The following is a 15,138-nucleotide window of genomic DNA, read 5'->3' on the forward strand; positions in this document are numbered from 1 at the left end:
GCCCGGGGCGCGCAGCGGTGCCGCAGCCGCGGCTCTCGGGGCCATGGTGCAGCTTTACAACTTGCACCCGTTCGGGTCGCAGCGAGTCGTGCCCTGCAAGCAGGAGCCGGGGCGCTTCTGCTGCGGCCGCGATGTGCTGTTCGTGGCCAGCGCGGCGGCCAGCTGCAGGGTGGAGGTGTTCGCGGTGCGCGACCGCGGCGGCTGCGAGCCCCTGGGCTCCTTCGCCACGCTGGGCCGGGTGCTGCGCATGGCGCACAGCCAGGCAGGTCCGTGTCGCTCGCCGATGGGTCTGTCTGGGAGGGCGCGGAGGGGACGCGTCCGGCTCGGGTGCGGGGAGAGGCCGCCGGGCTCCGCCGAGCGGGGAGAGCGGAGGCGCCGGGCCGCGGAGGCGCTCGGGCTCCGCCGGGCCGGGGCGGGGGCGCTCGGGCCCGCCGGTGCCCGTCAGGGGTTGGCGGCGCCGCGGGAGGAGGGCCCGGGGCTGCCTGCGCGCCCCTGCCCGGGCGGCCGCCTGGCGCTGGGCCCGGTGCCGGCGCTTCTGCTCGGGGCGCGCTGGCTGCCGCGGGCGGGCAGGGCCGGGCCTGCCGAGGCGCGGAGGGGCCTGAGCGCGGTGCGGGGGTTGGCGGTGCCCGGGCTAGCAGCGAGTGCGGGGCCAGCACGTTGCTCCTTTGGCGTCTTCCTCCGCCCGGTTGGAGCCTGTGCTGCGGCCCGTGCTTTTTTTTCATTTCAGAGCACGGCGGGCGGTCCCCCCAGCCGGTCCCGCAGCTCTTCGTGCGTCTGTGACTTTCCCTGGTCTTTAGAGACCAAAACATTTTATAGTTAATGGGTGTTCTGGGCGGGGGGGGGGGAGGGGGCGGACACCTTGTCTGCAATCACAGCTCGTTAAGTGGATTCACTTGGGAATTAGTCTGGACCTAGATCTAGAAGGTTTTTTTTTTTTTAATGGTGTGTGTAGTGTGTTCCACCCAGCAAAGAAACTTGCACTTTGGATTTCATCAGGGAAAAATTGTTGAAAACCGTTTTGGGAATTTTATGTAAGAGTTGAGAATTTAATGTGTTCTTTGTAATGTAGTACAGCAGGTAAAGAGTTCAAAAACTGTGTCATATATTCTTTAATGGTATATCAGCACTGCTGCTTTCTTTTCAGGAGACTATCTCGTGACGATTGAAGAAAAAAGCAAAGCCACTTTCCTAAGAGCCTATATGAACTGGAGATGCATGTCTGCAGGGAGTGCTCGTGTTTGTGTTTGGATGGTTGGTCACAAGATGGAGGAGTCATCCAGTGAAGCCTTAAAAGAACAGATGTCAGTTGTGGAAATGCCACTTTCAGATCCTCCGCTGTGCATTTCGTGTTGTCCTGTAAGTGGAGATCTTCTTGTGGGCTGCAAAAATAAACTAGTCATGTTCTGCTTGAAATAGCTGGTCATAAACCAGAATTTGACTGTGTTAGACTTTGAACGCTCCTTAATTTTACACATTGATAACATCATTCCTGCTGAAGTTGCATTTTGTGCCAGACATAGAGCTGTAACAACAGAGCTGGATGTTCTGATCCTGAAACTGGAACTGGTCCAGCAAAGTGCAGACAGGACAGAGCAATGTGCACATGGAGTTAGTACACTAGAAGAGCCTGTAGATGGAGGTAAGCACAGAAATGATTTTTTTTTTTATTTCCAAGACTCTGCTAAGTGATTCCTGTTATTCTCAAAGTAGGCTCAAACAAGATCATTACCCTTCAGAAAATATTTCCAGATCGTCTTAGGACTGTCAGCTGAATATTCTAGTGAATGAGAAGTTGTACCACTTGCAGTTGGAGGAAACACTTAAAACAAATACGCCATCATTCTGCACATGCTTGGGGTGCCACCACGGGTGAAATCAAAGCAGGAGTAGTTCAGTGTGCTGTGTTCAGAAAAATTATTCCATCAGTGTCACTGCCCAAATAACTGTGTCTCTTTTAAGGGACAAGTGGGAGGCCAAATGGAAGAAGCATCTCATGAACATTAAAATGGACCATGCATACTGGCTTACACATTTAAGAATGCTTCTTGGCGAAGCGTATGCATTTTTGTAACTGTTAGTAGGCTTAGAACCTGCCTAAAAAAGGTGTAAGCCAATTCTTGTTTTTCAGCCCTTTGTCTTATTCAGGGGCTTGCCTTAGAATCATAGAAATCCCAGAAATAGATTTACTCAGTAGGTTTCATTCCTGTGTATTGCAAGAAATAAATCCATCAATTCCCGCTTTTCGCAGAGTATCAGATGAACACCAAGAAACTTTAGGAAAACCCTTTGTTTATAGTTGAAGAAAGTTAAAGCAGAACAGGACGGTCTTTTAGAAATGGAAACTGTGCCTAGGAAAAAACTAAAGGTAAATAAGGCTTGTCAGATAGGGAAAACATAAAGTGGAGTGCTCTTCATTGAGCGAAGGTGGATCTTAACTCCGATAGTGGCATCCTGCCTGTAGTTGTTTTTATTACTAAAAACTAGAGACGGTCAAATGACTTTCTGTGTCCTGTTAGGTTTTGCTTTCCAGAACTTAAGTGAGTTTAAGATAACACAACTTTCTATCAGAGCTGCCTTTTTGTTCTTAATGCCTCTCCAGCCAAATGACATCATCTCTTGATGCCAGCCATTTGCAGCACAGGTTGCCTTGGACTTGCCTTACAACGAACAGTTACTTGTTCTTTCAGAAATCTTGACTCTCAGATATTCAGACTGTTGAGGCTTAAATGAAGGATTGTTCTCATCTTCTAGCATAGCTGTTTTCAAAATCTCATGGTTTGAAGAAGCCAGTGCTAGCTAGGTGGCTGTAATTGGAGTATTTAATTGATACCGTGTCATATAATTTTCTTGCTGCTCAGTGGAATGGTTTGAGCAATCAATATAGCATTTTCATTGTTAAGGTGTAAAAGACGAAGGCCCTTCAACACATACTTTGCACCCTGAATTAGATGAGTTCATCGTATGTCAGAAGCCAGTGGAACTGCTTGGGGAAGAAAGTAAACTATGTGAGATACCCATCACACTGGAATCCACAGAGTTACCGACAGAAGACACAAAGCGCTTCCAAGTGCGGTATCTGCTTTTCAGGTATTACAAATGTATTTTCCCCTTTGTGGGTTAATTTACCATAAGAAACCAAAATGAGCTGTGGCTCATGTCTTGTCGAAGGAAAAATCCTGGTATTTGGTCTTGTGGGGTTTTTATAAGGTGGAGGGTTTTTTTTTTGCACTGAGGAAATAGTGTGATACCAAAGAAAGGTGTTTTTGAGTAGAGTAGTTCAGTTGGAAGGGACCAACAGTGGTCATCTACTCCAACTGCCTGACCCCTTCAGGGCTGACCAAAAGTTAAAGCATGTTATTAAGGGCATTGTCCAAATGCCTCTTAGAAACTGACAGCTATGGGGCATCAACCACCCCTCTCATTGAAGTGCTTCCTCATGTCCAGTCTGAACCTCCCCTGGTGCAGCTTTGAACCATTCCCACGCGTCCTGTCCCTGGATCGCAGGGAGGAGATCAGCACCTCCCTCTCCACGTCCCCTCCTCAGGGAGCTGCAGAGAGCCATGTCCAAAGTAGCTCATAATTTCTTGCTGAGGTGCCATGTTGTTTTGGATTTTTTCCCTAGACGCTTTACACCCGACCAGTCGCCTTTTTGGGTTTTTGTGAAGAGACGAAGCTGCACTCTCTTCAGCTGCTGCCTGTGTACCAGACAGGTGTGTGGATGTGCTGCGGATGCATTGTTGCCCTGTGTCACAGGAGACGTGGGAAAGGAAGGAGCTGCTTTGTGTATTGTTTTATACACTGTTTCTGCATGATTGTTTTTTAAATTAAGGTCTTTCCTCCCTTTTAAATGACTTAAACTGAGCTTCTGCTAACAAGAAGTCTTTAAGTTTCTCCAAGTTCTGCATAAACCTTCAACTGAGGTGTCAGTTCACCTCACCAAAAGAGGAAGACTAATCAGGTTTTATCAGTTCTATACTGCGTTAATTTTACATCACAGAACAGTCACTCTTTACATTCCATTAATAAAATTATCCTCAGTGTTACAGGATACTAGGCTGCCTCTCATTAATCGACAGTGGAAATCAGAGTAATAAACCTTAATAATCATTAAGACACAGGTTACCTTTCTGCCAGGCTTCAATTAAAACTGCAAGGGTTGAATACAGATTTTATGGGTTCGCTAATACACTCTAGCTCAAGCCCCAACAGACTGTGGAAAATGTTAATGCTGTATGTTCACCAGTGAGCTCACCCAGTTTGTGGATGTCCGTCTGCTGAGTAACAAAGCCTCATTTAAGTTGCAGCTGACTCAAGAGAATGAACTGACGTTTAAGTCCGCTATCTTATGTTCCCCTCTTTGGATTTACAGTCTTTTGACAGGACAATCTGTAGCATCTGAACACAGGCCTTTACCTGCCAAAGTGGCTTTATAAATAAATTCTGCCGTTCCCAGCCTTCCCCTTAAGCGAGAACCTGTGTTTTGGTGCCCGGCAGCTGTAGCTCGGGGGTGAGCGTTCATCCCAGCTCACAAGTAGTGTCTAGGGTCAGGCTGATCCTTCAGTCCATGAATGCTTAGTTGTGGTGAATCTGCCAGGACTCTCAGATGCTGTTTACACCTACAGAATTTCTGCTCTGGCGGGTACAGCCACACTGTGTTAAAAATGCCTCCCAAATGAGACTAACGGGACATAGAGATTTTTTGACCTGTGCACTGATCCGACCTGTACACTGATCTTCATATAGTGCTTTTTCTCTTCACTAGCTACTAACAAACCAGTCTGCCACCTGGGCAGGTTTGACTGTATCTTTTAGGCATCAGACTTGCAAAGGAATTGCTGGGTTTTGATTTATGAGGTATATAAAATGCCTTTCTTATTGTTATGTCTTAGGATGTTCTGTGGCAGGCCCCTGAGGAAAACCCCGAGAACAAGAGAGAAGTACTGAGTCTCTTTTGCTTTTTCTCTTTACCTCACGTTGGATATCTCTACTCTGTTGGGACATTGGTAGAACTGATTTCTACTTACCAATACTCAGAGAAGTCAGAGCAGGCAGTGCTCACTCCACAGTTCCTGCATGTTATTACAAGGTACTATGTTTATCGTTTTGCTGGTACGTTTAACTGTGTTTCTCTGTGCCGCTGCCTTTTTTGCCCGCCTCTGATAAGTCCTTCGTAGCCTCCTGGAGCTCTCTGGGTGGGCTCACGTGACAGTGCAGCACGCCCTCCTGCTTAGGCTTCAGGGCCCATTTCTACGAAGGAAAAGATCTGATTCTCTGTAGTCTTGGCTGCTTGATTTTTGCACGTCTTCATTTTTTCCTCATCGTTGTGGTTTCTTCTTTTCCCTCTCAGTGAGAACCTGCAGTGTTTCACAGTGCGGTGCAGCGCAGCAGCAGCTCGTGATGAGGATCCATATATTGATACGATGCGAAGTGCCACCTCTCGTTATCTCTCTCAAAGAATAGGGGTAGTAGTATGGCGATTAGTTCCTTATGTTTCCTTTGAAATTCTGTTCGTTTTCTGTTGCTGAACAATAAAAAAACATTCGAAATTAATATTTTACTTCAGTCTATGGCATATTGTATTTTAATGGTCTACAAATGTCTCAGTGAATCTATTATTGCTGTTTAAGATCTAGACACTAGTAGAATGTTTTCAACAACATAAAATATAAAAGTATTTAAATATAAAATTTTTATTCTTGCTTAAGTGAAGCACACAAAGTTGGGAAAGCCAGTGAATGTTTTAATGTCAGATCATTGGGCAAACATTACTCTTTTTTTTTTTAAATTTAAAGACTCAAAGTACATACTAACTGATATTACAAAACAATCACTTTCCTTTATAGGCTTGTCCACCTGTCGCACTGGATGTCTGCACATTAAGAATGCAGCTTTTTATAGGACCAAGAGCTATCTGTCATTTCAAAAACCATATAATTCTTTTGACTAAGGCAGACACGGAAGATATTACTGAAAGAAGAAAGCCTACGAGAAGGATGCTGTAAGGATTTGTGTCTTTTGGGGAGATGGTATTTATGGCTCTGTGTACAGTGCTGAATTTGTGGTGTTGGAGTTGAAGAGAGGTCCTCTGTGGAAAAACTGTGGAAATAATTCCCTAGTTAGTGCATGAGAACAGGAATCAAGCATTTATTTTTTTCTAGGTATCAACTGACCTAGAAGAAATGAGGGTGGGGTCACAGATGCTTAAAATCAACAAAATAAGTTACTCAAGGTTGTAAATAACCTTAACTTTCTTAAGTAATGTTAAAATAACATTACTAAGAACGTATCTGCTTACTGAGAAGAAAAATACTTATCTGAAAAACAAAATATGTAGGAGTACTGAAGCTGCAGGAGCTTTAAGCCCGACGAGAAGATGTAGATAGTTTTGATGATGTTCCTGGTGTATGAACCTGCCCATCCCTGTTTTGTTATTAGCCATTATGACTTAAATTCACAGGTTAACTCTCAAGCATTTACTAGCCTGCAAACATACCTATTTATGCATTTAAATTATCAAGAGAGAGAGGTTTTTTTGGCTGCATAATGTTTATTTGGACGCTGACAACTCTCTTCCTTCTCCCTAGTTCCAGAAAGCCTGACAGACATCAAATCCAGAACAAATTCTGAGTCAGAGCCCGGTTGGAATTTATATATTATAAACATGGTTTCAACCATTCAGCTTTACAGAGAAATGGTATTGCCCAACTCCTCCTTGTCTTGTTTGGTGACTAAAAATAAGTACTGTTAATTAATCTCTGATGCATGCTGTTGCTGAATATAACATAATGTATTTCTCATGAATAGCTCATAGTCCTGTTTCAAATGGCTGCTGCCTTCATTAGAATTGTTCCTGTATATTCTTAATTTTTGCCAGCAGCCTAAGGATATCCTGTGTCTGTTCCAGGTAGACTATAGTAGAACTTACGAAAAACGTGAAAACAGAGAGTGCATCCATCTTCTAAGTGAGGCTCACTTACTGGTCAGAGCAGCTCTAATGGACCCTAGTTTCCTAAAATCAGATGAGAAAGAAGAACTTGTAAGAGCATTCAGAGAAAGCTGTGCCGCCTTAGGGGACTGCTACAGCAGGTATGTTTTAGATGTCAAAGTGATACAGGTGAGCTTTTGTTTCCAGTAATGTAACCTTAAAACGAAAATCCATCATTCTTTGCTGTTCTACGTTAGTATTGCATATATAATGCTTTTTCTATGAAACCAGCTTGATCTAGTCATCTCTTCAGTATCTGGCTGTCATTGAACACAGAATACAACATTATGTTAAACACGAGCTATGTATTTGCAGATACTGGTGTGTCTGCAGCTTTGTTTGATGTAGTATTTTAGTTCTTACAAACAGTGATGGCAAAAGTGTTGCCCTTAGTTGTTTTGTTCTTTTTTTCTTTCCTCTCTGTTGCCTTCAGGTTTGACACAAAGGATTACCACCTTGCTTTGCCATACTACAGAATGTCAGGTTTATCCATGACTGAAGTTTTAAAGAGACTAGTTTCAGAAGGTGGTGAAATACAGACATATGAGAGAGGATTTATGTTTTACTTAACTCACTCTCTTAATGAAGACTTAAATGAAGAATTAAGTAAGGTAGAAACAAGGTTTTTTTTTCTTATTCTATCTATTTAGTTCTGATTTTAAGAATTGTGTATCAAATTTTAATTAAATGCCGTTTGAAAATGCTGAGCTGCTTACTTAGTTTTACAGTTGTTCTCTTTAACATGGTTTTTATTTTCCCATTTTTGTTGACAAAATAGCAGGCAGCACCTGTGATGCTTTGGGCTGCTTTCAAGCAACATATTATGGGTTTGGCTATCATGATGCATGTCGCTAATGATCTGGTTCCCACTTGCAAACAGAGACACTTGCATTTTAGGAAAGCTCTGCCTCAAATTTCTTTGATCTCCCATTTCTGTAACAAAACAAAGTGTTTCTTTGAACATTGCCAAATTGTACAGGTTGGTAAAACCAGCCCACTGTGGTGGTGGATGTTCTCTAGCACCCCAGAGTATGGGTTGAGTCACTGCCAGTTAGGGATCCTTTCCTTTTACCAGTAGGGAGGAAAGAGGCAGGAAAGGCACTGTGATTTGATAGCTAAGCTGTACTTGTCTGTTTTATTAAAAAACAAAACAAAACAAAAACCCACAATACTTTCATATGCCAGAGAAGACTGTGTATCTGGAAAGGTCTAAACTGTCAAATGGCTTTTATTTTAATAGGAATCAGCAAATAAAGTTCTCCAAATATTCTATCTTGCGGACCCTGTGCAGCTGCCTCATATCCTCTGCAGTCCCTGCATGAGAAATGTATGTCCTTTGACAGCTGTGAAGTATCTTCAGAAAGTAGAAAAGATTATGCCATCGGTGGTCCTGACACTTACTAAGGCTTTCATGGCTCTGAAAATGGGAGACCTGACGATGTATGAACACGAGATGGACGCCTATAAGGAGGTAAGGTATGCCGAAAGCATGAGCTGTTCACGCTGTGCAAAACCCAGGTCAGCAGGTTTGTCTGGTAGCTGTATTCTGCAGTAAAAGGAACTGTCAGCCTCTCCTCCTCCTCCCGATACGCTGTACAGGCGTGCACTGGGACTGCTCTGTTCACCCTGCAGGCAGAGTAGCCTTATCGTAGCAAAGCCTTACCAAGTAAGCAAATGCTTTGAAGCTGTTAATTCTTGATGAATTAAATGCTGTTTACTGGGGTGTAACAAACTCTGCAGAGCCAGTGCTCTTCAGCAGTATGGCAGGGTTGTATGGTAGCATTTTTACACCCCTCCACATGTAATTAATGTGTGATATGCCCAGGAAAACACCATCTGTATGCAAACAGCCCTTATAAAATTGCTTTTAAAGCAGAATGTCCACGGTGCACACAAACTAAAGTTTCTATATACAATTTCCCATCTTTCTTAAGTGGAGTGAAAGCACTTAACCCTTCCTAAGATCAGATCAGAACCTACTTCAGTGCTACCAAAGTAAGAATTCCACATCAATGGAGGAAAACTGTTAGTGAAGCAGTCTCTGCCATAGATGTTCACACGTGGTTTTAGACTGAGACCAGTCTGTAAATTACTTCTTGTGGAGGTTGATCAGGACTCTTTGAATATTCAAAGGTGACAGAGCTTGAAATACAGACTCTTTCTGAGAGTGAGATATTGGAGGTCTAAAAACTGTTAAAATCACCTGATAGCTGTTCCAAAGTCAGATATCCTGCTTTGGTAGGAGAAGTCCTGGAGAGCTTTCAAAGTTCGCAGTTTTTGAATTGCAAGGTGGGAACGGTGGAAAGCTGTTTCAACAATGATACTCAGCACCACCTGCTTTCTAACCATTTGCAGCATGATCAAGTGAAATTGCCGTGTTGTGAGCCAACATACACATTCTGCTGCGTGGATATTGCTTAGAGAATGAGGTGGCTGGGGTTTGGGTGTTGTTTTTTTGGTTTTTGTTTCTTTTTAATCTGACCTATTAAAAAATGTTCTGTCGCACCTCACCTTTAAAAAGCATTTTGTTGCAAAGTAGAAAAAATAAGACTTTCAGAAAGATAAAGAAGGAAAGATAGTTTGTATGCATAGTGGGGTGAAATCTGAATTTTCCTCCTAAGTCTGTCTTACATTTCCTGTGTAATTCAGTTAATCTGCTTAGGCATCATTTCTCCACTGTCTTTAAAGTGGAAATAGTATCTTGTCATGCTTACCTTCAAAAGCACTCAGATATCCAGAAACAACTTACTGTTGCACATAGTGCAGCACATTTTGATCATTGTTTCAGGGGTATTTTCACAATAAAAATCATACATTAGCAAAGTAGTCTATTGAAATGTCAGCCAGCGATTTTTCAACTCACCACGTGTATTGAATGTCTTGGATTTCGTAATGAAACCTACCTCTCACGTGCACAGTAACTCCGGATTTCGACAGCATGTTATTTTCAGTGTTCAGGCAAATGGTCCATTGCTCAGGAGTCCCTGCTGCAGCACACGGTTTGGAGCTCGGTCTCTGGAGAGCTGTTCTGTGAATTGTAAAAAGGATTTATTTCCTTCCCCTGACTTTCCTTCATCTGTCTGAACTTCGCTGCCTGAGGAAATACTAAGTTTGCTGAGTTGAATCATATGTGCATTGAATTCTTTACCTGATTTATCTCTGTGTTTGTAGACAATACTGGCTTGTGGCTTCATTGGGCAACCAAAACTCTTGAGACAGCACAAGGAAGGAATTGTTATTCCAACTGAGTTTGCTGTTCACCTGAAGGAGACGCAGCCGGGTTTGCTGGTGGCTGCCATGGTGGCTTTACACGAGAACAGTAAAATTGAGCTGGAGGAAGCAGATACCTTTTTCAAGGTTGGCCTGTGATCATTTTTTTGCTTCATTTGCTTCATTTTTTTCTCCTAGTGATGTTACGGGTAAGCAAAGCAGCCTCGGTTGCTCCTTTGCTCACATTTCAGCATTTCTTCAGAAAGTGGGAGACGAGTGCTGGATATATTCCAGCCATGATAGATGGCTACAGAGTCAGAAAGTGGACGTTCTGGAAAGAAATACTGATTAAATCAAGCAAAAAATAATTCCATTAAGTTCTTTGCTTTTTGACCCTGTCATTTGAATGGAGAATACCCCAATCTCAGAGATCTTTCAGTGGCTTCCTAAGACTACTGAAATTTAACAGAATTTAGATAAATCACTTCCATAAGCTCCTTTTAAAGAAATCATTAGGATTGAAACATACTTCTAAAGAAACAGACTTAAATATGAAGGTATATAATGTTCTGATTTCTGTATAAATTTCTGAAAGAAGAGTGGGTCTCTGCAGTTTATGAGAAGAAAGATAAATAGAACAGTTTTTCTGGTGTCACGGAAGTTTTCTTCATTTAGATTGGGAGAGACAAACCTTATTTCTTTTCTCTACAACAAATAACATTGTTTGGATTAAAACCATGTCTTCTTCAATGTAGGTATGTTGCAGTCTTAGATCTGTGACTGTGAAAGACCTGTATCAGAAATACAAGTCATGAAACTCAAATTACAACAACAGTGTTGTTGTTTAAAGCCAGCTGGAAACCAAGTAAAAGTCCTGTTTGCTGACACACCAGACCTTAAAGCATCTCCCTGGTGGGTCCTACCGTTATACCCAACTGAGCTACATGGCATCTCTTGTCGTGGCCGTTAGATTCTTCTTTTGGAGACACCTGCTTGGCTGTTGGCATGCGTGAAATCCTCCAGGTTAGCAGCCTGTAAATACTTGCTGACAGTGTGCTAACTTTTCTGGCAGTGGAGTAAATCGTGAAGAAGAAATCAAGATTTGATTTCTTTGCCTACCACTGTGTTATGGAGAATCACAGCTATTAGAAATACATCAAGACAGAAAAAGGAATCAAAATTCTGCTTCTAGCAAAAGTGAAAAACTGTTCCTCCTGTCTCTTCTGACTTCTGCTACTAATAATTACCATAGTCTGTGCTAACTTGCTGCCTTCTGACATTTTTGTTCTCAGATGTTGTGTAGTAACAGTGAAAACACTGTTCCTCAGCTCTTGGTGGATTTCTGGGAAGCTCTTCTTGTAGTGTGCTCTCAGGAAGAAATACTTCAGGAGCTTTTATTGAGGGTTACTTCTCAGTATGTTTGGAGGATATCAAAGAAGCAACTTCCTGAGACGAAGCCATTGAAAACCACAGAGGATCTGGTAAGTACAGCACTCCGAGGAAGTTTTATGACTGCGTTGTCCCTCCAAAATCTATCCAAATACTGTCCTTAGTATTTTAATTCTGGACAGTTTATCTCCTAGAAGAAGCAAGACTGAAAGCAAATAAGGTATTGCTGGGTTTGGGGACTCCTACTTTTTGGGGACATTTGCAAATATACTGCCAACAGGAATCTCAGCTCTGGACAGAAATAAGGGCTAAAATGAAACAATGAGAGTTTGTCAGGTGGAGTGTTTGCAGTTTTACAAAACTGACTGAGAAAAATGTGTGAATGATGAATTTTAAAGAATTCCGAATGAGAAATCTGAAATACAGAATTAAATGGAAGTTTCCATTTATTTTTTACTGAATTTTATGAAGCAGAAGAAAGAGTAGCTGCTGTTCTAAATTACGGTATTTGAGAGTAAAATTTTCTTCACTTGTGGTGGGTTTCACGTGGAACTGTCACTAACAAAAATATTTCTTTTATTGCAACTTGATTCTTTCTTGTATAGATAAACTCCTGTAACCATTTTGGGTTGATTTTCCCATGGGTAACTTCCATAATGTCAGTGGGATCTCCATCTGATGAAGATCACCATGAAGATATCTCAAAACTGCAGGTATGAAACCCTTAAATCTTACTGCTTACAGCTTCGATCCATTCTGCAAATGTTCATGTATATATGAACAACTTTGGCTAGCAGATTCCCCCTCTCCTTCCCCTCCAGGTTATCCAAGTTGAACTAAAAGGCCCATTGAAATGATGGAAGAAAAAAAATACTGAAGACATAGGTCGATAACAATGATATTCACATTTGCAGTCCACTCTAAACTTGCTTCCTCAGTTTTCAGTATCATTTATTAAAGGAAATATTATTTCAAAATTACTGTGAGAAGTAAGGGCTTCTGTTCTAAGGTTGTGGTTAGCATTTTTTTGCAAAGTTTGTCTTAAATCCAAACCATACTTTTTCTTCTTGTCTTCAGTCTCTTCTGTGTAGTCAGTCAATCAATACAGCTTCAGCTCTGCCTGTCTTGGAGCCTCTGACGGAGGCCGGCAACGTCGGCCTCACCATCCGTGTTCTCTGCAGCACCCGTCTGGGCAGGTATGAGGAAGCCATTGACCAGCTGCTCAGAGGGTGTCCTGGTGCAGCTGTGTTATACGCTGAGCACGAGCTGAAGGATGACAGTCGGGTGAGCTGCTTTCATTAAAAGTTGTTCAGTACTTTTTGGTTTTTGTCTAACTAAAATGCTATTGTGTACAGATGGACTCTGGATGGATCGAAGAGCCCAGCTTTCAGATAAAGTAAATTGCTTAGCTCGCTTCGAACGTCTTGCTTGGCATTTAAATTCCATAACTCAGTCCCCACTCATTCTAATGGAATATTTTTTTCCCAAGTTTCTTCTGTGACTTCTTATATTCGTTGTAGTAAACTTAAAGCATAGTCTTTTCAGATGGCAGAGCGCTTCAGAAAATGGAGAGTAATGTGTTCTTTTTCCACTGTAAATGAAAAACTAGCTAGTCGCTCACTAATATTGTTGTAAATTGTTTGAGAGTGTTGTATAACATGAAATTTTAGTGATAAGCTAACTGATGAGAGCTCATGGTCCCTCAAATAAAATCACACTTAAATATGTTCTTCCTGTGTTCTAGTGACATCTGCCGACCTTATAACATCAGAATGGTCCTGGTGCACTAGTGGGAAGATTATGTTCTTTATGTCCCATTTTCCCCTTAGGCCTCTATACAGTTTTAATTTTGGAACTGATTTTGCTCCAGTGTTCCAGGAGTACAGGAGTTTAGTGCCGTTGCCCATCACAGCTACCCAATTGTACACAGTTTTGCTGGCCAGAGTGGGCAGAGGTGATCCTCTACCAGATGGATGTCCTGGAACTCTGTTCAAAACTGGATTTGTGCTTTTTATTCAGATCTGAAGATAGTTTTTCTTTGGTTGTTTCCGTGTTAGTTATAGAGTTGAATGTGAGGTTGCAGAACTGAATCTGAATACAGGTGTAAGAAAAGAGTTACCACGTCTAAAAAAGAAGGAAAGCAATCCCTTCCCCTCTCTCCATTCTTATCAACAAAATTATGCACAAAACATAATTCACTACTACAGCTGTTGGAAGCAGACAGATTAGGCCAGGAGACAGAGCAGTCTTCCTAATTATGTGTCAGTCTTCCTAATTATGTGACTTTTTTCTCTTATAAACTCATCTATAGAGGCACGAGGGGGCACTGTGTAAAAATTTTTGAGTATAAAAAGATTGCACTGAAAATTGAAAATACAACGTGCAAACACACTGCCTTTCAGAGCATTATCTAAATTAATTATTGAGTTAATCATAACCTACTTGTATTTGTACACATCTGAGCTTAGTTCAGCGTATTTTTAGCAGGTCTTTCGTACTCTTAATTGCAGTCCTTGTTAATTTACACTTTTGCTGTGGGTTTTTGTGGATTAGGCTCTGTGGTGGAACAAGCTGCTTCCTGAACTTTGCGAGAGAACCAGACTTACTGGAAATGATTGCCCTGCTCTTATTTCAGCACTGAAAGGTAAATCAATTGATTGCAACTCAACTCCAGAAGCCTTTGTATGTCATCTGATATTCTAAATGCTGTTCAGGCTAAGGACTACTGATGTGATAATTTGGAAAAAAAAGGGGACCTTTTTCTACAGTTAAAGCTAATACAGCTCAGCAGCCTTTCTACTCATGAGCACAGGATTCTGCAACGTATAAAAATCATGGCATTCATTTCGTATTGAAAACAGTTAAATTGTGGGAATCATCTTGTTTATGTATAGGTCAAGAATAGAAACAGTTAAAAAAACCCTTACTAAATAGAACTAATAGCTAGTAATTGGTTCTTTTTTTTCCTAGGCTAAGTACCTATATGGTTCTGAGCAATGACAGCTAACAGGCTACTATGATAACCCAGTGGGCATTTAAGTGTGTATTGATGATTAGGTCATAGGCTGAAAAAAACACAGTGTGTTACTACTAGAAGTAGAGAAACCAGCCCTGGTAGGTGATGTAGTCCTGTTGTTACATGTTTGTAGGAAGTCAGTAATACTGTGTATTACTGTAATAGCTGAGGGGCCAGTGTATTTGTACTGACAGAATCAGAAGATTGAATAAAGCGCATATATTTTTTAAAAAATGCCCGTGTAATGCCTGAGGGGAGAACAGCAGCATCGCGGGGCTGCGTTGTGCAGCACAGGTTGCCATGCTCTGTCACGAAGTTCTAGTTTCAAGCGCAAGCATTTTTTCTTTGAAACACTGTTTTCACGCAGTAACTGTGCTGTAATAGCTTAAGAACATGATGTTCAACAGCTGGGTCTGAGAAGCTGCTGGCAGAACATCCCCTTTTACAGATCCTGCTGAGTTAGGGTACGAGTACGGATTTCTAGGGCTTCCTCTGCATTTGGTACAAACCATGTGAAGTACTACATCTGACTTCCATA

The 15,138-nt window shown here is 42.0% G+C and overlaps 1 protein-coding gene across 1 annotated transcript in view; it reads left to right on the top strand.

Moving 5' to 3' along the window:
- LOC137666821 (BLOC-2 complex member HPS3-like) overlaps window positions 1–15,138 on the top strand; it is a 16,486-nt gene continuing 1,348 nt past the window's right edge. The window contains 18 exon segments of the mRNA XM_068407072.1: window positions 1–266; window positions 1,145–1,639; window positions 2,901–3,087; window positions 3,623–3,650; window positions 3,653–3,736; window positions 4,914–5,086; window positions 5,348–5,429; window positions 5,844–5,998; window positions 6,585–6,600; window positions 6,602–6,694; window positions 6,905–7,086; window positions 7,419–7,596; window positions 8,226–8,456; window positions 10,157–10,342; window positions 11,488–11,676; window positions 12,190–12,297; window positions 12,662–12,868; window positions 14,138–14,228. Of these exon segments, the coding sequence (XP_068263173.1) occupies window positions 44–266; window positions 1,145–1,639; window positions 2,901–3,087; window positions 3,623–3,650; window positions 3,653–3,736; window positions 4,914–5,086; window positions 5,348–5,429; window positions 5,844–5,998; window positions 6,585–6,600; window positions 6,602–6,694; window positions 6,905–7,086; window positions 7,419–7,596; window positions 8,226–8,456; window positions 10,157–10,342; window positions 11,488–11,676; window positions 12,190–12,297; window positions 12,662–12,868; window positions 14,138–14,228 (2,908 nt within the window). The 5' untranslated portion in view covers window positions 1–43.

The sequence above is a fragment of the Nyctibius grandis genome, chromosome 8 (genome assembly GCF_013368605.1).
Source record: "Nyctibius grandis isolate bNycGra1 chromosome 8, bNycGra1.pri, whole genome shotgun sequence".
NCBI classification, from domain to species: Eukaryota; Metazoa; Chordata; class Aves; order Nyctibiiformes; family Nyctibiidae; genus Nyctibius; species Nyctibius grandis.